The sequence below is a fragment of the Megalobrama amblycephala genome, linkage group LG6 (genome assembly GCF_018812025.1).
Source record: "Megalobrama amblycephala isolate DHTTF-2021 linkage group LG6, ASM1881202v1, whole genome shotgun sequence".
Lineage (NCBI taxonomy): Eukaryota > Metazoa > Chordata > Actinopteri > Cypriniformes > Xenocyprididae > Megalobrama > Megalobrama amblycephala.
This window is the reverse complement of record NC_063049.1, coordinates 34147976-34174398: the sequence shown is the minus strand read 5'-3', so window position 1 is coordinate 34174398 and position 26423 is coordinate 34147976. Positions and strand designations below refer to the sequence as shown.

Genomic DNA, 26423 nt, shown 5'->3' with positions numbered 1-26423 from the left:
GGAATTAAAATAGAGAAGAAGAAGAGAGCTAGTTCAAAATGAGCATTTATGGTTAAAACGTATAAATTAAAAAAAAATAAAAAATTGAAAATGAGCGATGGTTTCTCTAGATAAGACCCTTATTTCTTGTCTGGGATCGCTGTAAACTGTCATTTCGACCTTCAACTGTTTGGGGTCCACTATTTGGAGAAAAATCCTGGAATGATTTCATCAAAAACCTTAATTTCTTTTCGACTGAAGAAAGAAAGACATGAACATCTTGGATGACATGGGGGTGAGTAAATTATCAGGAAATTTTATTTGAAAGTGAACTAATCCTTTAATTGAGCAGTATGCAGTTTGCCCAACAATATTAATCCAAACTGATTTCAATCAGTCCAAACCATAAGAGGAATTATAAAACATAATTCAGACACACAGTAAGAAGAGAAATGCAAAACAATAAGCCAAAATATAAAATGATTTATTAGAAAATTCAAATTTAATTACAGAATCAATTACAGAATACAAAGCATTGGTCCCAAGGTTAAATGAATACAAAAACAAATATTCTGTAGATAATATTCTAAACAAATTAAAATTATTTGAATAAAATATTCTGTAGATAATATTCTAAACAAATCAATCCTACTTTCTAAAGAGCAGCAAACAGGTTTGTTTCAAAGAAAAATCATTTATATCCTCTGTCAGAGACTGCTTATTTGAGGCACAGGTACTCAGTATCTGACTCAGAGTTTGAGTTTCCCAGCCAGTGAGCTGCAGGGGTAGAGCCGTGAGAAGCGGCCCAGCGTCCACACAGGAAACACATTCCTGTAAGAGGTGTAGCTGATGGCACAGCTTTTATTAAACACTCCAGAAATGTTCTCCTAAAAAAGAGGGAAACAACCGAGCACATTTTATTAGACAGAGTACTAAGAACTGAATTTTAGATACCAGGAAACAGCTTTGCTCACCTGTGGCCAGTCTCCATTGGGCAGCTGCTTATCAATCAAAACTTGAATGCCTCGCTCAATCACTCTGATGTCAGGGTACCTACATTTTTTTCCATTTTTTAGTAAATTAAGGATGCACTTCTGTAGATGTATCTAAAAATCACTAGTTCTGATGTTACCTGATAGCCATCAACCCCAACAAAGCCCAGCAGGTATTGTGGATCTGTGAGTTCTTGCTCTGAATGTAGCATCGCTGCTCACATGACTCAAAGTCCTCACCCCAGCCTCCATCCTCCATCTGCTTCGACAGAAGGAACTCACAGGCACGTTTCACCTCCACACAAACAGATCTGAAACACAGAAAATAATTAACGAGGATGCTAAAGTGCCCCTACTATGTTATTTTAAAGGTTCCTAATTTCGTTTTGGAGGTCTCCTACAATAGGTTTACATGAATCCAAGGTCAAAAAACACTAACTTTCTCATAATATACATTGCAGCATCATCTCTTTTCTCATAGTGTCTAAAACAGCTCGATAAAGGATCGGGTCTCTCTAAACCCCTCCTTTCTGAGTGCCTACTCTGCTCCGATTGGTCAGATGGCCTAGTCTGTTGACTGACCGATTACAACATGTTGGAAACTAAACGCTCATATCTGAATTTCAACTTCGGAGGTTTCCTCTGCAATTGAATACACAGTGATACGAACAGTAATGATGGCATAGTTGTTGGGCAGCCAATAAAGACCATAGACAGGCATTATGCAAATGTGTTACAAACGGTTCATGCAGGAAGTAATGCTGGAATTACAGATTACTCATTTCAGGCAGTTCAGAATTGTTTTTTATTTTGGGAGACAATAACTCAATTTATCGTGCACTTTGATCTTCTGAACTTCTTCAAACAGTTGTATTAAAGGGTCACTTTAAATAAAATGCAAAGTGCAGTAAAAGAACAGTGATGATTTATTAAATTAACATCAACATCAGGACACAAAAAATAACATACCCATTTTGGAAAGTGTGGCCCATACACGCAAATGCCTCCAGACCAAACCAGACTCCATATGTGAAACAGACTCCCCAAGACCTAATACAAGCAGTGTCCAAAGATAATATACTTCATAAACAGACTAAAAAACAACAGAATAATGTCTCTGACAACAAATGAACCAACACCTACCCTTCCCATGAGCCATCAGGTCTTTGAATCCTCCTGCAGTAGTCCAGCCCCTGCTGAAGAGTAGCCCTATGTGATCAAGAGATGTGGTTTAACAAAAATTTTTTTTTTTTCAAATCTCAATATGTTGAAATATTATGTTTGGGTGTACCTAATCTCTTCTGCTCTGTGCTCAGGATATACACTGTGAAAGTGTTTGAGTGCCTGCATTACAGCTGAGGTGCACTCAACATATGTGTAGTCGATCATAATATCACCTGAGAAAGAAAGAGGTGAAATCAGACATGTCAGAACTTATGGAAAATACACTGACAACTGAATATGACATTTTACTGCATGCTCACCAAATACTTCAGATGGGTTCAGCAGCTCCAGAAGTTTTCCGCCCCGTTTGGTCTCATATGTGGCAAACCCTCCATCAGGATTTCTCATGCTTAGCAGCTGAAACAGAATCACAGAGATTTACACAAAAATTGCAATACCGTTCAGAAGTTTGGGGTCAATAAGATTTTTTGAAAGAAATTAGTAGTTTCATTCAGCAAGGATGCATTAAAGTGATTTTTTTTTAAAGTAAGAGTTACAAAACTGTTCTATATTAAATAAATTCAGCCTTTTTGAACTATTTTCAGCATTGATAATAAGTTTCTTGAACACCAAATCAGCATATTAGAATGATTTCTGAGGGATCATGTGACACTGAAGACTGGAGTAATGATGCTGAAAATTCAACTTTGCCATCACAGGAATAAATTACATTTCAAAGTATATTCAAACAGTTATTTAAAATTTTAATATTTTACAATATTTCTGTTTTACTGTATTTTGATCAATTAATTGCAGCCTTGCTGAGCAAAAAAGAGAAGAAAAGTTTTCTCTAACACAGTTTGTGAGTTTGGATGCATTTTACTTTGTGATTTCAGTGGGAGGAAGCCGTGGATGAGCATTAGAGAAGTATAACATGAGACTATGGATAAAAACTAAACAGAATTAACTCATACTTGAACTCTTTTTTAAGTAAACATGAAGAAAGATAGCATTTTTTGAGGTACTGAGATTAAAGAAAGGGACTAAGGACCCCCTACATTGGGTCTAACACTTTCTGTGTGTATGTTGATGAGATTTGAGTCATAAAGAGGCTCAGTGTGGCATAGTGGCTTAAGCTCAGAGGTGGTAACTGGGAGATTTGCTCATTAGGATTGAGCCAGGAGCCGTTGTGCCCTTGAGCAAGACACTTTAACCCTAGGCGCTCCAAGGGGATTGTTCCTATAGTAAGTGTAATGTAAATCAGATTATTGTGGCTCTGCACTGGTAAGTCACAGACAGAGAATGTTAAACATGTTTCTAATGCAAATAAGGTTTTTACCACATTGACAGCATCAAAGAGTCTTTCCTTGGGAATGTTTTCTTTGAGGAAACTGCACTGCTCCTGCAGTAGCATCACAGATTTCAGCCCTTCCGCAGTACAGTCTGCAACTATCCAACCACAGTCCTGTGTGCTGAAGGGAAAACCTCCCTGAATCAAACAAACACACATACTCAAAGTATTTTAGAGCAAACTAAGACTGATGAGGAAAGCTGAAATGTAATACACAAATGTTTACCTTGTTCATTTGTCTATAGTACTTCTCATATTCCGGAGGATTATCTTTGATCTACAATAATGAGCAACTGGTTAGACCTCATGGAGACACAAAGATTGCATTTCAGTCTGAAACCACAAACAAAATGCTTCTATTTTGCTTTATTTAACATTTTTAATATATAAAAATGGACTTTCTGTACAAAAGAAATGCCAGAAATTTGATTAGTGCCCTTGAATGAATTATCATTTGTTTGAGTTATCATTTACTTCGTTTTATTTTTTCAAAACTCCAAAACTCTCAAGATTTTCAGTGTGGTCTCAAACTTTTGAACTCTACTGTATTTGGATTAAAACATTAACAAATGTAGTATTAAAGGGTTAGTTCACACAAAAATGAAAATTCTGTCATTTATTACTCACCTTCGTTAATCTTCAGAACACAAATTAAGATATTTTAGTTGAAATCCGATGGCTTCGTGAGGCCTCCATAGGGAGCAATGGACACTTCCTCTCTCAAGATTCATAAAGGTACTAAAAACATATTTAAATCCGTTCATGTGAGTACAGTGGTTCAATATTAATATTATAAAGCGACGAGAAAATTTTTGGAGCGCCAAAAAAAATAAATAAATAACGACTTATTTAGTGATGGCCGATTTCAAAACACTGCTTTAGAAAGATTCAGAGCACAAATGAATCAGTGTATCGAATCTGCTGTTCGGAGCGCCAAAGTCACGTGATTTCAGCCGTTGGCAGTTGACACGCGATCTGAATCATGATTCGATACACTGATTCATTTGTGCTCCGAATCTTCCTGAAGCAGTGTTTTGAAATCGGCCATCACTAAATAAGTCGTTTTTTTTTTTTTTTGCGCACCAAAAATATTCTCGTCGCTTTATAATATTAATATTGAACCATTGTACTCACATGAACTGATTTAGATGTGTTTTCAGTACCTTTATGAATCTTGAGAGAGGAAGTGTCATTGCTCCCTATGGAGGCCTCACGGAGCCATCGGATTTCAAATAAAATATCTTAATTTGTGTTCCGAAGATTAATGAAGGTCTTACGGGTGTAGAACGGTGTGAGGGTAAGTATTAAATGACAGAATTTTCATATTTGGGTGAACTAACCCTTTAACAATCACAACACAGTTTAGTTAAAACTATATGCGTAAGTAGGCTGTAATAATGAAGAATATGATGTTTAAAAATGAGATTTAATCATGCTCACCTGAGTCAGATCAAGGAAATTATGGGCCTGTGTGAGGCACTCTGCAAACCTGGGGACGTCCTGGGCACCTGCCTGTTCAGAAAACAAGCCCAACTGATCAGAGAAATCATCAGTTCTGTGCCAGCTTCAGGTTTATTAATAATAGATATGTACCTCAAGAAATGCTTGTACTACGAATGCAGTATCCCATAGCTGTGATCCATTTGTACCCTGATAGAAATATAATTGCAATTAACAATGTTAGTAATAAAATTAAAAGTGTTTAACTGATCAGATAAAACAAACTTTAGAACCCAAAAGTTTTGATTCTTCATCATGAAAACATCTTACCTGCATTTTAAAACCATCCAAACCCATCCTGGAGCATTGGGGATCACAAAAAGGAAGACCAAATATTAGTATAATTAAATAATATATAAAGTATATCATTAAAATCAGTTCACTAACCATAGGTAGTCAGGAATCCTTGACACATGCTCCTGGAAGGCAGGTGATGTGGGTCCATCCACATACCAGCGTACCAACATATTGATCGTTTTCGAGATCTGAGTAAACAGATAAGTATTATGAACAATAAATGATGAATCATTTTGATAAAACATTACAATAAGATTAGGGGAGTGTATTAAGAAAGTAAAATAGAGTCAGTATTGATTTCATGCTGACTTTAGTTTTATTACATAAAACAAAATTCTCTTTTCTCTCACCGGGCCGATGCTGATACACTTAGTGAAGCGATCGTCTGCTTTAATATGGTCATAAAGCTCCTTCACAGCTTTTTCTCTCAGCATAGTGCTGTGATGAGCTTCATACACATTCAGGATCACTGTAAGACCATGTTTGAGAGTGTTATTAACTGAAATCTAAAGGTAAAAAAAGATTATTTTGTACAGAGATGCCACACTTCTCTCACAATAAGCGATAGTAAGCAGGGTGCTGTGTGGTGTGTACAAGTCACAGGCTGCAACGTTGTTCCTCTGAGCTGGCCAGTCAATAGTTGAGTAATCCTGGACATAGAGTTCCTGTTCAAAAGCCAAAAAAACAACAACTGTGACTGGATACTTGAGTTCAAAAAGTTAGCTGTAAAAACAAGCCTGTTTTTAATGTGGTCTCAGAGTGGCCTCTAGTGGTGAAACTGTGAAACTTCACCTGTCTTAAACTGAGCACCAGAGGATCTTCATCGGCGGACAGTCTGACCGCATAGCAGTAGCTCATGGGCAGGTAGACCTGCCGACAGTGACACCATAAGGTGGAGGGATGTGCCGGCACCCAGGAAGGGAACAGCCTGATAGAATGAATAGCAAGACAAATGCAATTGCATAAATGCTCAAAACAAAAACTTCAGTAAATCTGTAAACTAATAAATTCCCTATGTACCACATTTCAGGAAAGAGCGTGTTCATTCCTTCCCAGCTGTATACGTTGAGGATGGCCAACCAGAATTTACCCCAAGAGGGTATGCCGACAGCGCCACCTGTAACAGAGCAGGACAATACTGAGGCTGAACAATTTGATCTCATTCAATGGGATACATTGCATATGAACATACATGTAACTGTCTATATATCAGCAATCCCAGACCTTTGCTGTGTAAAGTATTCCTTGCCCGAACCATATCTGGATCATCAGGCCCAACTCCCAGAATTCTCAAGGTGGTATAATTCAAAGCTGTTCCAAAAACAGTCGACTTGTCTTCAATGTGCCTGGAAAATTAATATTTGTGTTCATCATCAAGTCATAAAGTTCCTTATTATCCCAGTAATGTTAGACATTAAACGACAAATATTATTAATATTGGTCTGTTTCAGGACCCAATTTTGCAGCTTTGTGACATTATATTCATAACAATTTGACCCCAAATTCTCATTATTGTAATGCATCTGGACATTTTACTTTTTTGCTAGGATTTTTGTAATTCCCATTATTCTCAAAATTCATTCTCATTTGATTCTCATTACTGTAATATTACCATTACAATTCTTAGAATTTAGAATTTAAAAAAAAAACACAGCAAAAATTCCCATGATGTGTAAATGTAAGTAATATATCATTAGTTGTTTTTGCATTACAGTAATGATAATGATTTGTTTTTGCATTATGGAATGAAATTAAATGAAATACTCACAGACCCCAGCCTCCATCAGGCAGCTGCACAGAGCGAAGGTATCTAACCATTTCCTGCTTCCATGCATCTGGCAGAGGGATCTTAGCAATATGACAGGTTATGAGCAGACCTGAAATCCATCAACAAATAAGCAATAAAAGGAAAATTTAACACAACAAAGGGAATAGCTTTGAAATTCTGATATTTCTGTTATTTCCAGGACCATGGGGAACCCTACATTTATCATTGTGTGCATTATCTATACATAAAAATTAGACCTCTAATAAAGTTACTTTATTATTGGTCATTTTATTGGGTTTCATCTAATGACTAAACAAATAAAGTCTTTCCAATCACCTGGAAGTAAGAAAAGGGGTCCACCATAATCCCCGGCCCAATGTCCATCTTCAGCCTGGAGGCGGCTGTAGAAGTCCATTCCCTTTAGTGCAGCTTCTACCGCAGTGTGTGCAGCAGGGGACGCTGAGATAAATTCAGCCTGAGGTCAAAGAGAAACAGTATAGATATTATTATGAATATAAAAATGTAATGCATGCCATGTGTTGCAGTGTACACAATTTTCTGTAATGTTACCGTATCCAGTCCCAGAGAGTGAGACTCCAGCATGCTCTGCTGTCTGTCCAGGCTGTCTGCCTCCTCAATGTACCTCCAAGTCTGTCTGCCCTCCACATTACTCAACCTCCAGCGGCTAAGATCTGTAACGGGCTCAGTCTTATAGGGGCCCCCCCTTCTCCGCAAACACCTGAACAAAACCTTTGACTGTTACTCATTTGGATGGGCATTTTTAAAATGTGAAACAACAATAACATTTTTCCAAGTCAAACCTTGCATTTTAAAAGTTCAGTTGTTGATGTGTATCCAAATATGAATATATATGAAAATATATGAATGGAAGAGTAAGGGCATTTTCATAAAAAAAGCTCCTTTCTTTTTTAACTTCTTTATTTAAAATTTGGTAAGGTTTGTCAGTAAAAATATATACAGGTGCTGGTCATATAATTAGAATATCATGAAAAAGTTCATTTTTTTTGTTGTAAATTATTTAAAAAAAAAATGAAACTTTCATTTATACTAGATTCCGTACATGTAAAGTAAAACATTTCAAAAGTTTTTTTTTTTTTTTTTTTTTTAAATTTGTTGATTAGAGCGTACAGCTAATTAAAGTCCAAAATCCAGTATCTCAAAATATTAGAATATTTACATTTGAGTTTCATTAAATGACCATCCCTACAGTATAAATTCCGGGTATCTCTTGTTCTTTGAAACCACACTAATGGGGAAGACTGCTGACTTGGCAATGGTCCAGGAAACAATCATTGACACCCTCCACAAAGAGAGTAAGTCACAGAAGGTCATTACTGAATGGGGTGGCTGTTTACAGAGTGATGTATCAAAGCATATTAAATGCAAAGTAGACTAGAAGGAAGAAATTGGGTAGGCAAAGGTGCACAAGCAACAGGGATGACCACAAGCTTGAGAATACTGTCAAGTAAAGCCGATTCAAACACTTGGGAGAGCTTCACAGTGAGTCAAATGAAGCTGGAGTCAGCGCATCAAGAGTCACCACACTCAGACATCTTCAGGAAAAGGACTACCAAGCCACTTTTGAAACAGAAACCATGTCAGAAGCATCTTACCTGGGCTAAGGAGAAAAAGAACTGGACAGTGAACAGTGGTCGAAAGTCCTCTTTTCAGATAAAAGTACATTTTGCATTTCATGTTGAAATCATGGTCCCAGAGTCTGAAGGAAGACTGGAGAGGCACAGAATCCAAGCTGCTTGAAGTCTAGTGGGAAGTTTCTGAAGCTAGTAATGATTTGGGGGGCCGTGACGTCTGCTGGTGTTGGTCCATTGTGTTTTATCAAGTGCAAAGTCAATGCAGCCATCTTCCAGGAGATTTTGAAGCACTTTATGCTTCCATCTGCTGACAAGCTTTATGGAGATGCTGATTTCCTTTCCCAGCAGGACTTTAGCACCTGCCCACAGTGCAAAAACCACTTCCAAGTGGTTTGCTGACCATGATATTACTGTGTTTTATTGGCCAGCCAACATGCCTGACCCCTGAATCTATGGGATATTTTCAAGAGAAAGATGAGAAACAGTCGATCCAACAATATACAGATGATCTGAAGGCTCAATAGTGCCTCAGCAGTGCCACAGGCTGATCACTTCCATGCCACACTTCACTGATGCTGTAATTTGTGCTAGGAGCAAGTCATTTGCTGTAATATGTGCTGCCGACCAAGCATTGAGTGTACAAATGAACATACTTTAAAGAACTTGAACTTTTCTGTTTTGAAAATCCATTTTTTGATTGATCTTAGGAAATATTCTAATATTTTGAGATACTGGATTTTGGACTTTCATGAGCTGTACGCTCTAATCATCAAAATAAAATTTTTTTTTTTTTTCGAAATGTTTTACTTTACATGTAGGGAATCTAGAATATACGAAAGTTTCATTTTTAAAAATAATTTACAATAAAAAAAATGAACTTTTTCACGATATTCTAATTATATGACCAGCACCTGTATATGTAGAAATACTAATAATCTCTATGTAATAAATAATTAAAAAAAATAAACACCTTGACTTTCCATGACTTTACAAATCATATTATAATAGAGACAAAACATTAACTGATATGCATATTGTCTGTATTATTAATACTGACAATTTGAATACTACTACTACTAATAATAATAGTTATTTAAAACCAAAATCGGCATAAATTTATTCATTTCAGTTCTGCACAATTTTTAAAATAACATACGTATTCACAAATATGAAACAATTTATACTCACGTTCCCTCTGTCATCTTTGAAGTGCAAGTGCAAAACTTGTAAACTGAAAAGAACCTGTCATATTTCAGCTGATCGAGACGCTAAACGCCTCCTTTAGGTCGGCCTGGGAAATGTAGTTTTTTATTCACCTTAGATCGTTAAAAGAACTGAAAGGGGCTTCATTCCTAAACTACGTTTCCAATAATACATAGCGCGGCCTTCCGAGCGTGATATCGTATGGAGAGACATGACCAGAGGACAGGTCCTCCAATCACCAGTTAGAAACATAGTAAAATGGGCGTGAACATCCAGTTTACACCAACCACGTTTGGAGCGTCATGAATAACTAATTATCTCATGTTAATTCGTAATTTATCGGGTAAATAAACTTTTTCTATACATTATACAATGTTTCTCAGTATATTTTGAAAAGAATTTCAACAAAATGACCATAAGTTTTATAAAAACATCTTTATCGTTGTCCAAAAATATATATTTAAATACAACAGAATTATTGTGATGAACAAAATACATTGAACTCCCTTATTCAGAAACTGGGAAAGTATGACTGAAGACAATTGTTCAAACTCTAAATTAACGATTAAGTACATGAAAACACACCAAGATCTAATTAAATGGTTTAAGCAAATGCATTTAATCAAAGATATAAAATAAAAACAGCAACAATAAAACTGCTAAAACTAATAACCAAACAAAATACATTTTCATTCAAATCGCACGACTGGAAGTGGCATTGAGCAGTTGCTGTTATATTGAAACATCAGTTCTCTACAATGTCTAAAAGACACTTCAGCTTGAGGCCACACACACGTTCCTCCTCTTGCTGACTTGACAACTCTCTTTTCAAGTCCTGCAAGCGCTGGAATAAAGATACAGGTCTGCTTTTTCCACTAGGAGATCCAGTCTTCTCAACAGAATCAACCATATCCACTTCCTTCAAAAAACAAACAAATGCATTATAATGAAAGCTACTTTTTAATTTCATATTGGCACTAGTTATACTAGCATACTGTACCTGCATGTGGATGGTAGCAGCAGGGTGCTTACAAGAGGAGTGCATGACTAGAGGAGGTGAAGAGAGAAGGGTGGAGGGGAGGAAGAGAGGAAAAGAGGCAGAGGACAAAGGATCCGCCTCAATCCGACGCTGAATCTGCTCTCCAATTCTAGATATAGAAGAACAAAATGTCACAAAATCCCATAATGCCGTAAAAGCATAAAAGGGGCATCTTCTAAATTTTGTGAAAAATTCAGTTTATTGCAGGGGGAAAAATAATAAACCTAACCTCTGGCCCTCAGCATTCATCTCTTGAACGATTGAGAGAGTGTGTTGAAGTCGCTCCATTATGGGAGTCTGTGTGCTGTCTGGTGCAAAGCAAAGTCTGTTCATTCTGCTAGGAGATTTTATTTTCTCAACCAGGTCAACGGTTTTCTTTTCCTTAAAAAGCAGAAAAAGAGATTCAATGCAATTATAGCAAATCACAACTTTTTAAAATATTAACTCCAGTTGTGACGAAGGCTCTGGTATAACTCTACCTGTATATGGACAGCGCCAGCAGCAGAACACTTTCGGGAGGGGGTCATGAACAGAGGCATTGAAAGGTCGGCGGAGGTCAGGGAAAGAGGAAAAGACGCAGGGCGCAAAGGATCCGCTTCAGTTCGACGCTGTATCTGCTCTCCAATTCTACAGAAACATGTTAAGGAACAGTTACTGCAGCAGGCACAAGCAAAAAAAGCCAACAGTAAACTGTAATTTAAAATTTGTTAAAGCTAACCTCTGGCCCTCAGCATTCATATTGCGTATGGAAGAGAGAATCTGTTCAAAGCGTTGCGCTATGGGAATCTGTGCAGTATCATGAACAGAAGGCCATTCGTCTATGTGACTCTGAAACAGCTTCTGCTTGGGGAAATGTCTGGCTGCAGTGGTGGGCCTGATTTTAGACCTATAAGAAAATGTTTAAACTTGTGTTTGAATCTTTTATTGTAAGGTTGTTATACTATATAAGAATATACTGTGAATAATAATAAATATGTAAAAGAGTGATAGTTACACTTCTGAGGCCTGCTGTTTATCCTGGTAAGTCTGTTTCACAGCCTCTATCCAACTGTCAGGGGGCCGGAAACTCTTCAGGCTGTCTTTATTAAAATATACAAAAATCTCGCCATCATCTGTGAGTGCATCTGCGATTAGAACAGTTAAAATATACATTTTAATCACAATGGAAAACGCCTGAAGTTCATAATTGTAATTCAGTTACTAATCTATTATTCCCACCTTTTGCCACAAGAGGCTCTAAACTCCAGTCCTTCATACGATGCTCAACACACAGGCATATGATATCGTCCCAGGGAATTTCGTGAAAGGATGGTCCAGTCTTCTCGTAGTCATCCATATCTGTACCGCTCACATGAAAATATTGGTAGTTCACTCTTCTAAGCAGGTTCTCCAGGCGGGACATTAGAATGGGTTGGCTTAAGGGCGAGGTGGGGATCTGGGATACGTACTGGATTATAGAGGCACACAAATGTGGCCAGGAAGCTGAGGAGTAAGGGTAGAGATTGTTTTAATGCCACCATAAAAATCCATAGCATTTATTTACACAACTCAGGGTCAAAAACACAAATTCTACTAAAATATAATAGACTCCATGCATGCCTGCTGCCAACATACTGTACACTATTGGTCAAAAGTTTGGAATAATTAAGATTTTTTTTAATGTTTTTGAAAAAAAAAGGCTCTTAAGCTAACCAAGGCGGCATTTACTTTTTAAAAGAAAAAAGTCAAAATAGTAAAACTGTGAAATAATATTACAACTTAAAGTAACTTTTTTTACCTATTTTAATATATTTTAAAATGTATTCCTGTAATAGCAAAGCTGTATTTTCAGCAGCCATTATTCCAGTCTTCAGTCTCACAATGAAAAATTTCTTGTTATTATCAATGCTGAAAAGTTTTTGTAGCTTAATATTTTTGTTCAAACCGTGACACTACCAGTTTGGGCTAAGTAAACTTGAAGATTCAAAAAATTAGATCCTGAACTTTGAATTAGTTTGGCATGCTGGCTTCCCGTTTTTCATAGTATTCTCCCATACCATTAACAGGAGGCAGATCCCATTCAGGAAGTTGCCGACTGAGGATGGTTCTCTTCAGCCAGTCCAGGTGTTCTGGAGAGTTCCAGGCCTGATGAGGAATCAGCTCGCTGTTCTCAGGGAGAGAGAATTCAGGAGGTGGCCAGCAGAGACTGGACAGGTGCTCTGACGAAACCACACCAGCCAGAAAACTCAGCACACTGTTACAGAGTTCCACAATAGGCTCCGGATGCTGAGACGGAAGACCTGCATGCTTCCTGTCCTGCTTGTCTCGTTGTAGTCTGGAGTGGAACTCACGGCACAGGCCTAACTCAACAACCTGCAGCAGGGTCTGAGAGCAGAGGGCTGGGCCAGTGGGAGAGCGGGCGGCAAGCCACCTCACAACGAGACTCATCTGAAGTGGAACAGTTATAAAGAGAATGTCTAAGTACATCATCCATATTTAGTTAAAGTTCGTGAAAGGAATACACGCTGGCTGAATGTCACTTTCATTCTAGCAGAATTACATAATAGACATCGCTAAACTACAACATACATGATTGTGCAGCACAGAGAGAATGCGTGTGCTTGGTTGCCTGATTGAGAAGAGAAAGTAAAACACTGCGCAGAAAATGTATCCTTTTAAGAGAAAAGGGAAGGATATTGGAGGCTTCTTACAAGCAATATAATAGATGTTAAATGTCTTAAATGTTTTCAGGACAAATAACCAGGCCAATTTCATTACAATTATTTTTAATTTAATTATATAGAAATTGTTATGATTATAATATGATTAATCATGCAGCCCTACTGTATACTAATGATTTTAAGATATATTACTACAATATGAAGTCATATTGTAAATAAAATACTAGATTCATCATTAATATTATGTCATATAAATCATCCTAATAAATGGCTTAATCTTCTTTACTCAAAAAATAATATTTAATTAATTAATTAATTTTATATATATATATATATATATATATATATATATATATATATATATATATACATACATACATACATACATACACATACAGGTGCTGGTCATATAATTAGAATATCGTGAAAAAGTTCATTTTTTTTATTGTAAATTATTTTTAAAAATGAAACTTTCATATATTCTAGATTCCCTACATGTAAAGTAAAACATTTCAAAAGTTTTTTTTTTTTTTTTTTTTTTTAATTTTGATGATTAGAGCGTACAGCTCATGAAAGTCCAAAATCCAGTATCTCAAAATATTAGAATATTTCCTAAGATCAATCAAAAAATGGATTTTCAAAACAGAAAAGTTCAAGTTTTTTAAAGTATGTTCATTTGTACACTCAATACTTGGTCGGCAGCACATATTACAGCAAATGACTTGCTCCTAGCACAAATTACAGCATCAGTGAAGTGTGGCATGGAAGTGATCAGCCTGTGGCACTGCTGAGGCACTACTGAGCCTTCAGATCATCTATATATTGTTGGATCGACTGTTTCTCATCTTTCTCTTGAAAATATCCCATAGATTAAGGGGTCAGGCATGTTGGCTGGCCAATAAATCACAGTAATATCATGGTCAGCAAACCACTTGGAAGTGGTTTTTGCACTGTGGGCAGGTGCTAAAGTCCTGCTGGAAAAGGAAATCAGCATCTCCATATAGCTTGTCAGCAGATAGAAGCATAAAGTGCTCCAAAATCTCCTGGAAGATGGTTGCATTGACTTTGCACTTGATAAAACACAATGGACCAACACCAGCAGATGTCACAGCCCCCCAAATCATTACTCACTTCAGAAATTTCCCACTAGACTTCAAGCAGCTTGGATTCTGTGCCTCTCCAGTCTTCCTTCAGACTCTGGGACCATGATTTCAACATGAAATGCAAAATGTACTTTTATCTGAAAAGAGGACTTTCGACCACTGTTCACTGTCCAGTTCTTTTTCTCCTTAGCCCAGGTAAGATGCTTCTGATGTTGTTTCTGTTTCAGAAGTGGCTTGGTAGTCCTTTTCCTGAAGATGTCTGAGTGTGGTGGCTCTTGATGCGCTGACTCCGGCTTCATTTGACTCATTGTGAGCTCTCCCAAGTGTCTGAATCGGCTTTACTTGACAGTATTCTCAAGCTTGCGGTCATCCCTGTTGCTTGTGCACCTTTGCCTACCCAATTTCTTCCTTCCAGTCAACTTTGCATTTAATATGCTTTGATACATCACTCTGTAAACAGCCACCCCATTCAGTAATGACCTTCTGTGACTTACTCTCTTTGTGGAGGGTGTCAATGATTGTCTCCTGGACCATTGCCAAGTCAGCAGTCTTCCCCATTAGTGTGGTTTCAAAGAACAAGAGATACCCGGAATTTATACTGTAGGGATGGTCATTTAATGAAACTCAAATGTAAATGTTCTAATATTTTGAGATACTGGATTTTGGACTTTCATTAGCTGTACACTCTAATCAACAAATTAAAAAAAATAAAAACTTTTGAAATGTTTTACTTTACATGTAGGGAATCTAGTATAAATGAAAGTTTCATTTTTTAAAATAAATGAAAAATGAAAAAAATGAACTTTTTCACGATATTCTAATTATATGACCAGCACCTGTATGTATATATATATATATATATATATATATATATAAAATTTCCAATTTCAAGGAGAAATGTGACCTGGACATAACCTCTTAAAAACCTCAGTGAGATGTTTATGATACCAGTTTGATTATAATTTATTAACTATATTTATTAAGAATTTTTTTTTTTTTTTTTTTTTGCAGACCAACCTGCTCTGAGCCTTGCAGGTCAGTGAGAGTTGCTGGGATATGGACGAAGATGTATTCAGAGATGAGACCATCTTTCACTAACATATTCAACATAAGTGCTGCGAAATAGAGAGACAAAAAAAAAAAAATCAGATTGCAGTCTTTAACACTCATGTCTATTATACTATATCTTTTAACACTTGCCTTCTTCCAAACCCTGATCACTGGTACCACTGTCTTGGTTGCCAGTAACCACCACAACCAGTGGTAGAGGAGCGTGCCAGCAGCTAGCCTGCTGCACCTGCCTCAGCTGGAGAAGGGCAGAGAGCAGGGTCACATCCTCATCCTCTTCGCCCTGTCCAGAAATGTTAAGAGGGGGAAGCAGCATCAGCAGTGCGTTGGTACCATGGAGATCCTTCTGTTCCTCCAGCAAGCACTGGTCATCCGCACTCAGGGGGCCGTGACATGCCTGCACACAGACACAGCGGTTAATCATCTGTAAATGCAGAGACATTTGGATACCTGGATACGATTCTAACGAGCTTCATAGAATGTTGGAGGAATTACATTTTTGTAGACCTTCTAGTTCCATCGTCCTTAAGTCAATGGGTTTTTTTTAAAGTAGGTTTTTGGTTAAATGCCTGAAATAAGGTCTGTGGTTAACACAAACTCAAAATAATGTTTTATTGTAAGAAATAAAATACATCAGTAATACCCATTGCAATTTTTAAAGCTTTTACTTGTCTTGAAAAAAAGCAGCTGTTAACAAGTGACTAGTTTTGACTACAGGGGTATTCAGGTACATTAAACGTCATCACACCGAACTCATCTATTCACTAGTTCGCTTTTACAGCCTTATTGTGTTTATAATCACGGTCTTGCAAACTATTCTAACCCAAACTTTGAGGGAAAGTTTTTTTTTAAAATAAAGACTAAAAGAGTTGTCAGAAGCTTAGTGATGGTGATATTGAAGTCACGCAACCATGGTTGTTTGCATTTAGGCTTCAAAATTCATTTGTGAAGATTATCTTGATGACCAATATGTGTAAAATCCATAAACTTTTGTTGGTCACAGAGCTTATTTTCTGCAATAATCCAAAAGACAATGAAAATATCCTATTGATTTTTGACAAGGGAACCAGGGTGATGCTAACTTCCAGTCATCACTGCAGCACTCCATTTTATTCATTTTTAATCTCTTTTCCCCTGTGGTCCATTTTCTCCTCATTACCTCACTGAGTAAATAATAACAGAATCTTCATTTCATGGTAAAAAATAATTTTTCTGAAGCTCACCTTTATAGAAATGTGAACTTCATGAGTCTGTCCCTTAATATTTGTCAGGCTGTGACTGATGCACAACGTTTTCAGTTGCCCTTGTGGTTCTTTCTCACTCTCTTCGGATTGATTTCCTCCACCCAATTTAACCTCAAGCCAGTCTGTCAGAATCCTGCATATACATACATAAACGAAAGATATCAGTTATAATTTCATATGTTTTAAGAAATTTTCCTATCATTTCGCTCTTTACCTGCTGGCAAAGCTTATGTCACTATCGCAGCCATTTGGCAACAGAAGTGTGGCTTTCCAGAAGATTCTGTCAGGTGCATTAGGGATGCTTTCTGCCACAAGTGTGGGGAGGTCAAGAGGCATCCATACATGCTCACTGCCAAAGAAGGACAATTAAGCATACAGACAATCAGTGATAAAAATGATCTGCATCCTGTATATCTATGCCAAACTGTATCCCCACTGTACTTACCTCAATAAGAGATTGTAGTAGTAGGATACTTTCATTTGATGAACTGCTTCTTGTCTCATTTTCAGCAATCTATTAAAGTCAGAACCAGGAACAATCATTAAGATGAATTTAAAACAACAAACAAAGCCAAGCACAATAAAATTACCAAATTGAAATCTCCAATAACAGACCTTGTGCAGGAAAATGCCATATTCCCAGAGTTGCCCAGGTTGACCATTCCCTCAGCCAGGAGGTCCAGACAGGGGCTGGAAGGAGCACTGGGGACAAGGGCTTTCAGTTTGAATTGTGGATCTACACAGCCAGGGGCTGCAGGGAAACCACGCATCTGTCTCTTTAGCTGACGACGCACGGCTACCACGTCACGCCACCTAGAACAAAAGCACACATCTGTTCTTTAAAGGTTTCTAAGGAATTGGGATAATACACACCTCCCAAGACCTCCTTTATACACATAAAGAGAAATAATTAGCTCCTCAAACCTCTTGATGAACTTGTGTATGCGCCTCAACTCATAGTCCAGGATCTCTTGTGCCATCGCGGCCACTTCCTCAGCCATGGTCTCCTCTACTATGCTTTCGCATTCCTCCGCAGAGCAGCGAGCAATACAAGCTGCTTTCTCATCTAAAGCAAGCCTGGAAGAGAAGAACCGTATCACCAGTTAATAGCATAATAAAATATACATTTTACATTTATTAATTTTGCAGATGCTTTCATCCAAAGTGACTGACAAATGAAGAATACAAAAAGCAATTCATCTTAGGGAAGCAATAGCAAAGTAAGGAAAACCTGTGTGAGATGGTTATGTAGGATGACGTACCTTATCTCAGCCTCAGCAGTCGCTCTAATGCTCTCTCTTAGCACCTCATCACTGATCTTAGCACACAGCTCACCACTGAACTGCTCAAGAAAGGCTTCCTTCTGCCTAAAATCAAACAAAAATGAAAGAAGAGTTGGAAACGAAAACACAAAAACACATGCATTGTATTAAAACATGAATGTACAGGGTCTTTCACACACCTGGCTTCTTCCTTCTTGCGTTTCTCTTCTGCAATTCTCTCCTTCTCAGCTCTGATTTCTGATGTGGACAGTTCCCTCAGCAGCTGCTGTAAGACTTCACTCACAACCGTTTCCAGCTCACTGTCACTTGCACTGCAGGACACGTGTGAGCAGATACATTAAGACACAAACACTATGTTTAAAAAAATTGCTTTGTTTTGTGATAAAAAAGTGGCTTTTGGCTAAATGTAAGTGAAATCTTCTGGCTGAAAAATAGTTTGCTTCATTTTCACCCTCAAGAATTTTAAACCTGTATGTCAAGAAAGGAAAGAGTTCCTACCTGAGGGCTACGGACACATATTCAGCAGCTGCACGTGTTACATCAGAGACCTCGGCCTCCACTACCTCATTAAGCACCGCATCCACTTCTGACATGATATCCTGCCAGAGATCATAGGAACATCATTGAGCTGATGTATGTAGCAAAATGTAGGACTGCCGCACTTTGCCGTTAAGATTAAAAAGTGTCTTACTTGATCTGTGTAGGCTGGTTTTGGTTTGGGTGGAGGAGACGGAGGTCGGACTGGCTGTGGGGCTAATATTGGTTGGTAAACTAGTGGTGTCACAACAGGCAGAGAAGGTTCTGCTGTTTGGGACTTCTCTCCGGTTTCCTCTGCATCATCAGATTTTACAGGCTCTGTCATGCCAGGGAAGTCCATGAACAGCCGTGGTTCAGCCAGAAGCCTTGTTTTCACCTGAGGCCTGGAGTCAGGCTCCACCACAGACTTCAACTCCTGCCTCTGTGGATGAGCTGCCAAGAACAAAATATCATGTAAGTACAAGCACATTCTAATTTTCACTAATGAATTAAGAAATGAAGTGCATTCACACCTTTCAGGGCAGCTGGTGGAGCCTCTGAAGAGAGACCGTCTCCAGTGTACTTGTTGTTGGAGTCAAAGCTGCAAACGGGACTGTGCTGGGGCGGGTTGGGCAGCGGTCCACCGTTCACCACCTCTCCAATCAGAACAGTTCTCTTCCTCTCAATAGCCACAGACTTGCTCTGCGGCAATGAGAAATCAGGCTCCTGATATGCTGTCCGACTAAGTTCTACCATGCTGGACAAAATGATAGAAAAATAAGGCATTCATTTTCAAGAATTCTGCATCTCCGAAATAACATTGGACACTATTGCTTTGAGAAAGGATCTTACATAGTACATAGTACAAAATAAGTAGGACATACCCATCATTGATATTAAGGCCATACTGTTGAATAAAGTCTGCGGCTTCTGTGGCATTGCGGAACATAAGCATTCTGACAAAGTCCTCAACTGGGAAAATGGTGGATCTCTGGGACCCAACAGTGAAGGCCACATTGAGGATTTTCAGTGCCTTACTTCTCACCTAACCAAACAAACAAAAATTGTTAAGATACTCAAAGGTGTAATGAATGCCAAAGTACTTCATAAATACAGAACTACCCACTGGGTAAGATGCATTTACCTGATTGAAGTATCTGTGAAGTATGCAGCTGCTCAAATAGGAAGCTGCACTCACAAGTTTAAAGAACCGGACAAAGTTATTGCTGTTGAGTGCTGCAAAGGCCTGCACAGCAAAATCCACCTCTGGAGACTCCCGTACCACTTTACGAAACTGCTGCACCTCACTGGATTGACACAACAAATAAATCTGTATTATTTACACCATCAATGCAAGAAATTGCTGATTGCTACTCTTTTCATTAGATACGATAAGTACCAGCTGAAATCCACTATATGGAGAAATGTTTTCCTCAAAACCTTAATTTCTTTTTGACTGAAGAAAGGAAGACAAACATCTTGGATGACATGGGGGTGAGTAAATTATCAGGAAATTTGAATTCTGATGTGAACTAATCCTTTAAGGTATACATTTTATCAGTTCATAATTTGAACCCATGACCTTGCCATTGTTAGCGCCATGCTGTTTGAGCTACAGGGATGACTGCCTAAGAACGGCTAATTCCAAATTCAAATTGATTAGTGTTACTGCCACAAAAAAAGCAAGAAAAAAAGCAAAGGAAAAAAAAAAAAAGCAAGGTTTACCGAAGAATATCTCCATCATTGAGCTTGAGCAACACATTGTATTGGCGGAACTCTGCCTCATTGGGGCAGTACACCTCCTTGGTGGCTAAGTCTTGATACATCTCCTTCAGACTCTGCAGGCATTTTGTCATATTCTCATTGTTGATTTTAGCATCAAAAGACATCATGGGTTCCTGGCAGAGGTGATGAGCGCAGTGAATGTGGAAACGGGTACATTTCTCAATGAGCGATACTGTTACTGGATCACATAGATGCTGCTGGGTAATGTCCTACAAGAGAGGTTCAGACAAATAATTACAAAAAAAGGTTGTTAAAAACACACAATGGCAACATAATATTCACATTAACACAATGAATATTTTAAATCAATCAGTTTTATTATTTTTAAATAAAATCAGTAGAAATAGAAAAAATCAGTAGAAATAAGACATTAAATCAAACAATCAAAATTATGCCCACCTTCCGAATGCCTCTGGTTCTGTTCCAGACAAAGTCATACCAATCACGGTAATTGCCCTCCCCGTGGTCCATAATCTGAGTCACCAAGTAGTCCATAGTCATGCTTAGGACAGGAAGTGGTCTAAGCTCATGAGGGAGAGGTTCTTCCTGATCGGCCGAAGACCTGCTATATTCTTTGATGGCGGCAAAATGATCCACCTAAGCAAATTCAGTCAAATAACTCAAAGGTAACCAGCGGCAAAGGCAAACAAAGCAAGGTATAGTGTTCTACAAAATATTGAACCTTAGCGAAGAACTCCAATAAATATGTGGATTTCAGATCACTACAAGAATGGACTGTCACAAACCTTCTCTGTTTCTGGAATAACCTCAAAGATGCTCAGCTGGTTGCGGGTTTCTCTCATATACCGTTCTTTCTCTGGGCACATATCAGGGCATGTTCCCACAAACACTTTAGACATATCCAGGTCTGTTCTTTTGGGTCGAGCTTCAGAGACAAAAAGACAGTTATTATCTTATAATTTATATTCTAAAACAATATAAAAGATAATATATTATTACAAACAATATTGTAATAAGTTCAGTACAATATTGTATCAGAGACACTCAAGGCTTTACCTTGCCGTAAAATCTTATCTCTCTGCTCTAGGAGGCGGTATCTTTCCTCTGCTGTTTCAGCCACCTGACCGACGAGAGGCTGCAGTACTGAGGGCAGGTTATTAACAGGCCGTTCTACACTCTGCTCCTCTGAGACTGACTGTGGTGTCTCAATATCAAACTGAAGTGTTTTAGCAACAGATGACTTTTTGATCGGAGAGCTTTAATAGAAAAAACAACATACAGCAATAAATAATCAGGCCAAATAACCATCATGCAAAGGGATTGTTTGATATTACACGTCTTAAATCACCCTTTAATAATAGAGCTAGTGGTGCTGATGGGCACTGCTCTGGGAAGAGGCATACGACTAGGGGAGGACTGCAACAAATCAGCCCCAGACTCCAAGTCCTCTGTCACATCTTTGACCTCTGAAGGTCTAGCAGCTTTTTCGCCTGGACCTGTAAATGACAATTTATGAGCATAACTGTACAAAAAGATAAAGTTCACAGCATTCTGTTTAATACAGACAAATATTAGGCATAATTTTGTGAAGAAAAAAAAAATCATATTGCAACTGAAACAAATTTTGAGAGCTGTTAACATTACTGTTTCTGCTTAAATAAAGGCTAGAAGAACACATTAAAACAAGGCATAAAAATGACATTTAAACAGCAGATCACATGTTCGACATCTCCCAACAGGTCAGGTTTTCATATGCTCATCAGTCCACAGCTTAAAAAAAGGCAATCATGTCCTAATTTTCTGTGGCCCCAGTGTTGTGTTAAAGTAGATTTGTAATGCAACTCATAGTGGCCAAAAAAAGCAAATGCGAAACAGTGAACTAAAATTAGTTTGATTGAGAGTGAATTGTTTCAATTTAGCTTTCAGCCCAAGCGAGGAAATGCAAAACAGTAATATTGTGAAAAATTATTACAATTTAAAATAACTGTTTTCTATTTGAATATATTTTACAAAGTAATTTATTCTCATGTTGGCAAAGCTGAATTTTCAGCATCATTACTCCAGTCTTCAGTGTCACATGATCCTTCAGAAATGATTCTCATGTGATGATTAGTTCCTCAAGAAATATTTGTTATTATTATCAATGTTGAAATCAGTTGTGTACTTTTTTTTTTTTCAGGATTCCTTGATGAATAGAAAGTTCAAAAGAACAGCATTTATCTAAAATAAAAAGCTTTTGTAACATTTTACACTACCGTTCAAAAGTTTGGGCTTTCACCTTTGCCAACACAAGAATAAATTACATTTTAAAATAATTTTCAAATAGAAAACCGTCATTTTAAATTGTAATAATATTTCACAATATTACTGTTTTTACTGTATTTTTAATTAGGTAAATGCACCCTTGGTGAGCAGACGAAACTTCTTTTAAAAACATTAAAAATCTTACTGATCCCAAACTTTTGAGCGGTAGTGTATATAATTTAATCAGTAATTTTATGGATGACATCAACACCGCACATTTGCAACATTTTGCGGTTTAACATTTACCACAAGGCCAAACCACAATTTTGATTTTAATTTTAATTTGATTAATTTCACAGTCCTAGTACATAGTAATTCTTACATTTAATGAATTTTTATTTAATTTAATTAAACAGCAAACAAATTTCTAATTAGTACTGTTACTCACTTTGTTTCTTTCTTTGCCAAAATATTTGAATTTCATTCCTCTGGAACAGCTTTCCTTTCTTTTTGGCTTTGGCTGCAGATGCCTGGAAGGCAGGAGAGAGTTCAACTAATTAAAATCACAAACACATTCATTAAATATAATCACTTTATTGGCAATGAGAATTTTGTATCGTGTATTTAACTAAGCATGCTCACATGATCTTGGAAATGCACTATGGCCAGATTCTTCTGAGGCCTGCAATACACTTTAAGCACTTTCCCAAAGTGCTCAAAATGCTGTGTGATGATGTCCTTTCTGTTGAGCTTGGGTGGGATGCCTTTGCACTGTATAACAGTGGCATCAGCAGGAGAGAGGCCAGCCAAACTGTCTGTGCTCTCCTTTCGAGCAGCACGTCTACCTGAAGTATGTGCCTGTGGTTCAGGTTTGAGCGCTACAAAGACATGTGATCAAAACAATGTTAGCAAGAAAAAATTGTATCAATTTTTTAATGTATCAGCATCAGTCGATATTGGATATTTGTGCAGGCTCTTTTTTGACATTCAGTTTATCTTTGCAATCATTGGAAGCTCACTTAAAAATAATTTTTAAATGTAATCTCTAAATTAATATCCATTTTTCATATTGTACATTATAATGCTATGATGACTAAATGAAAGTTCAGTGTTTTGTTTTTTAATTTAGCAAGACAAAAATAGTACAGAATTTTAATATCCGCCAATAACATGAAAGTAACAATAACATTAGTGTGACCCCAAAAAAATTAAAAGAAAAGAAAAGAAATGTAACTTACAAACTTCCTCTGCTTTTTTCAAAACTGTTGGAGCCTGAGATCTCAGAGGTGTAATGGCCAGATCACTGGCTGGACCAGGTGGATCTGGTCTTTCTGAAGGAAGATTTTCTCTCTTGACTGGGCTGACTTTGGATTTCAGTAGGTCAGACATTGCACTGCGAAAAAGCCCTCCAGCTGGGCCACGGGCTTTCAGCAATGGGCGTTTAGCGGGTTGTCTTGGGCCGTCTGCTCCAGTCTCGCTACTATCACTTTTAGCTGCATTTGGATCTACTGGCTCCTCTTTACGTTTTATGCCGTAACTCACAAAAGCTGTTTCTCCTCCACTGCTCTGCCCATCATCTGCTCTATCTTCCGTTCTTTGTGGGGCTTCAGTTTTTGGGACCCCAAATGCAAAGGATCCAATTCCAGTACCACCAAACGCAGGTACTTTGGTATCTGATTGAGGCTGAAGGGTCTGTGCTGTGAAGCTGAAGGTGGAGGGAGTCGTGGGCTGTGAAGCAGGTGTACTGCTGCTGGAAGGGTTGGCAGGTTGGGAGAAGGTGAACTGAATGCTGCTGCCACCACCAAGAGTCTCCTTTTGTGAAAAATTAGCATTAGAGAGTGAGACAGAAGGAGCTGCTGCTGGCTGAGAGAAACTGAAGCCCAGAGCGCTTGGCTTTACGCATGAGAACAACGAACCACCAGAGGAAGTGCCCATAGTACTAGTTATGGCCTTGGATGATCCAATAGTTTCAGAGGCTGAAGACAGATTTGAGCTGGGAGGTTCTGGGCTGACGCTGAAAATGGGTTTGAAAACAGCTTCATTGGGTGGCTTGAAAGTAAACTGGTTCCCACCAGGGGGATTATCAGTCCTACCCCCTATTGAGGAGCTGGATGCTGCGGTGGTTCCAGAAAGGGCAGAAAGCTGACCGAAACTGTGCTGGTTGGTAACAGTGCTGCTGAAGCTGGTTGATGATTGGGAGACGTTGGAGGAAAGACCAAATGCAGAAGGCTGACCGAAAGCTGAGCTCTGATCAAAAGTAGACATCTGAATCTGTCCTGTAGCTTGAGAATATGAAGGTGGTGGTGGCTGTCCAAATCCAAGTGTGCCTTGACCCAAAGTTGGCTGACCAAAGGCTGGGGTTGTTCCCAAAAAGGAGAACGATGACGGCTGCCCCAATCCTTGAGATAACCCACCGCCCTGGCCAAAAGTAGGCGTTTGGCCGAAGACAGAAGACTGTTGTGCTGACTGGCCAAAAGCTGGTTGACTAAAGGCAGAGGGTTGTCCAAAGCCAACACCCTGTGCTGCATTCTGCTGGGCAAAGGACTGAAATGGGTTTCCAGGCTGATTAGTGTTGTTCGTTGCCTGAAAGGCAGTTTGTGGTCGACCAAAGAAGTTTGGATTCATGACGGATGAAGTAAGAACAGCAACTGTTAAGATTTACTGACGTGATCCTGAGCAAACTGTCTGCTGGTCATGACCAGCGTCTTCTGAATCCTGTAAAATAAAGACAGAAAACAGTTACTTGTGGCTTACCAGTTTATCTAAACCCGAATTTAGAACGTATATAACAGAAATCTCTATAATATCAAACCAAACAGTGTTAAGAGCTCAAAGAAGAAAAAATAAAGCCGAATGTTGCTCTGAGTATTGAACGCTGAACACGTTTTAAATTCGCAAACTCCCAAAATTGCCTACTTAACTTGTATGTATTTCATATCTCTACATTATATTTATAAAAGTTAAACACATTCAAATCTAAAAGGAATAAAATCTGCAAATACTTTGGCGCTGTTCTCGTCGCACTCGGACAGGATGTTTATTTCTCTTCTTCGTGAACATACGCGTCGATCCAACGAGAGTCCAGGCGATTGCGGCCTCTACAGGCAGGCAAGAGCACGACAACATTAGATGAAGAGAAGTACTTCAGGTGAATGTATGGGCTAAAATCGCTAAAATGAACGAACATTTGCCTTCTAGAAATCCACAAAAATATGACAACAAATATGCATAAAATATGAAATAGAAGAACAACATGCCACAACTTTAGGCCTATACGTCAAATATTATACAGAAATGATATTAGGATTGCTATCATAATTTGGAACCAACATAATTTGCTGTAATAAGCATGTCTTGCCCCTATTTTGAAAGGAAATTCCACACAAATTTAGCAGCAATACAACAACTTTGTAAAACATAGTCCCATTAATTTATGTGAACTTTTCTTTCACTCCAGTTGTTATGATAAGTTTTGGATATATTTGGATAACTCAAGTTTTTAAGTTTTAAAAAAAATGAACTTTAAAATAATTTTCTTGACTACCTTTGAGTTTTATCTGGATGCATAAAAAATCTGAAATTAAGATTGCATTTATAAAGAGCAGAATATATGTATTCTTTGATGATTAGAATAACTGACATTGGACCATTGA

At 38.0% G+C, this 26423-nt stretch overlaps 2 protein-coding genes across 4 annotated transcripts; both read right to left on the bottom strand.

Moving 5' to 3' along the window:
• Positions 1-447: 447 nt before the first annotated feature.
• lss (lanosterol synthase (2,3-oxidosqualene-lanosterol cyclase)) lies at positions 448-9992 on the bottom strand. Its single transcript, XM_048194272.1, has 22 exons — positions 9853-9992; positions 7622-7790; positions 7388-7526; positions 7052-7160; positions 6508-6629; positions 6304-6400; positions 6076-6211; positions 5840-5948; positions 5634-5752; positions 5374-5471; positions 5257-5284; positions 5080-5136; positions 4927-4998; positions 3713-3763; positions 3475-3624; positions 2456-2552; positions 2263-2368; positions 2115-2180; positions 1941-2021; positions 1112-1282; positions 954-1032; positions 448-866 (listed from the first exon to the last, which is right to left on the bottom strand). The coding sequence occupies exons 1-22, from the start codon at positions 9864-9866 to the stop codon at positions 729-731; spliced, it is 2208 nt and encodes a 735-aa protein (XP_048050229.1). The 5' UTR covers positions 9867-9992; the 3' UTR covers positions 448-728.
• Positions 9993-10462: 470 nt separating this feature from the next.
• Positions 10463-25928, bottom strand: LOC125270563 (minichromosome maintenance complex component 3 associated protein). 3 transcript variants are annotated; one of them, XM_048194269.1, is made up of 31 exons: positions 25773-25928; positions 24009-25485; positions 23413-23648; positions 23219-23300; positions 21875-22022; positions 21583-21782; positions 21312-21451; positions 20965-21162; positions 20506-20774; positions 19925-20087; positions 19665-19825; positions 19314-19537; positions 18956-19233; positions 18763-18863; positions 18444-18575; positions 18244-18348; positions 17906-18058; positions 17597-17794; positions 17427-17495; positions 17196-17330; positions 16961-17114; positions 15870-16134; positions 15687-15784; positions 12943-13333; positions 12125-12388; positions 11901-12030; positions 11625-11792; positions 11386-11533; positions 11136-11287; positions 10868-11015; positions 10463-10786 (listed from the first exon to the last, which is right to left on the bottom strand). In XM_048194269.1, the coding sequence occupies exons 2-31, from the start codon at positions 25393-25395 to the stop codon at positions 10613-10615; spliced, it is 6471 nt and encodes a 2156-aa protein (XP_048050226.1). In that variant the 5' UTR covers positions 25396-25485; positions 25773-25928; the 3' UTR covers positions 10463-10612. The 3 variants fall into 3 exon arrangements, with proteins under 3 accessions (XP_048050226.1, XP_048050227.1, XP_048050228.1); XM_048194270.1 differs by having other exon boundaries at positions 25691-25815; XM_048194271.1 differs by lacking the exons at positions 11136-11287; positions 11386-11533.
• Positions 25929-26423: the final 495 nt, after the last annotated feature.

Bases quoted from the DNA above. Each gene is read 5' to 3' on its own strand.
- lss (XM_048194272.1), bottom strand. The intron at 5,949-6,075 runs GTGAAGTTTCAC...GCTTTTGAACAG, and splicing joins TGGTGCTCAGTTTAAGACAG to GAACTCTATGTCCAGGATTA. The intron at 5,753-5,839 runs GTGAGAGAAGTG...ATGGTCTTACAG, and splicing joins CCTGCTTACTATCGCTTATT to TGATCCTGAATGTGTATGAA.
- LOC125270563 (XM_048194269.1), bottom strand. From the start codon at position 25,395: ATGAATCCAAACTTCTTTGGTCGACCACAAACTGCCTTTCAGGCAACG. The intron at 23,301-23,412 runs GTGAGCATGCTT...CCTGCCTTCCAG, and splicing joins TAGTGCATTTCCAAGATCAT to GCATCTGCAGCCAAAGCCAA. The intron at 18,349-18,443 runs GTGTGTGAAAGA...GTTTGATTTTAG, and splicing joins CGCAAGAAGGAAGAAGCCAG to GCAGAAGGAAGCCTTTCTTG.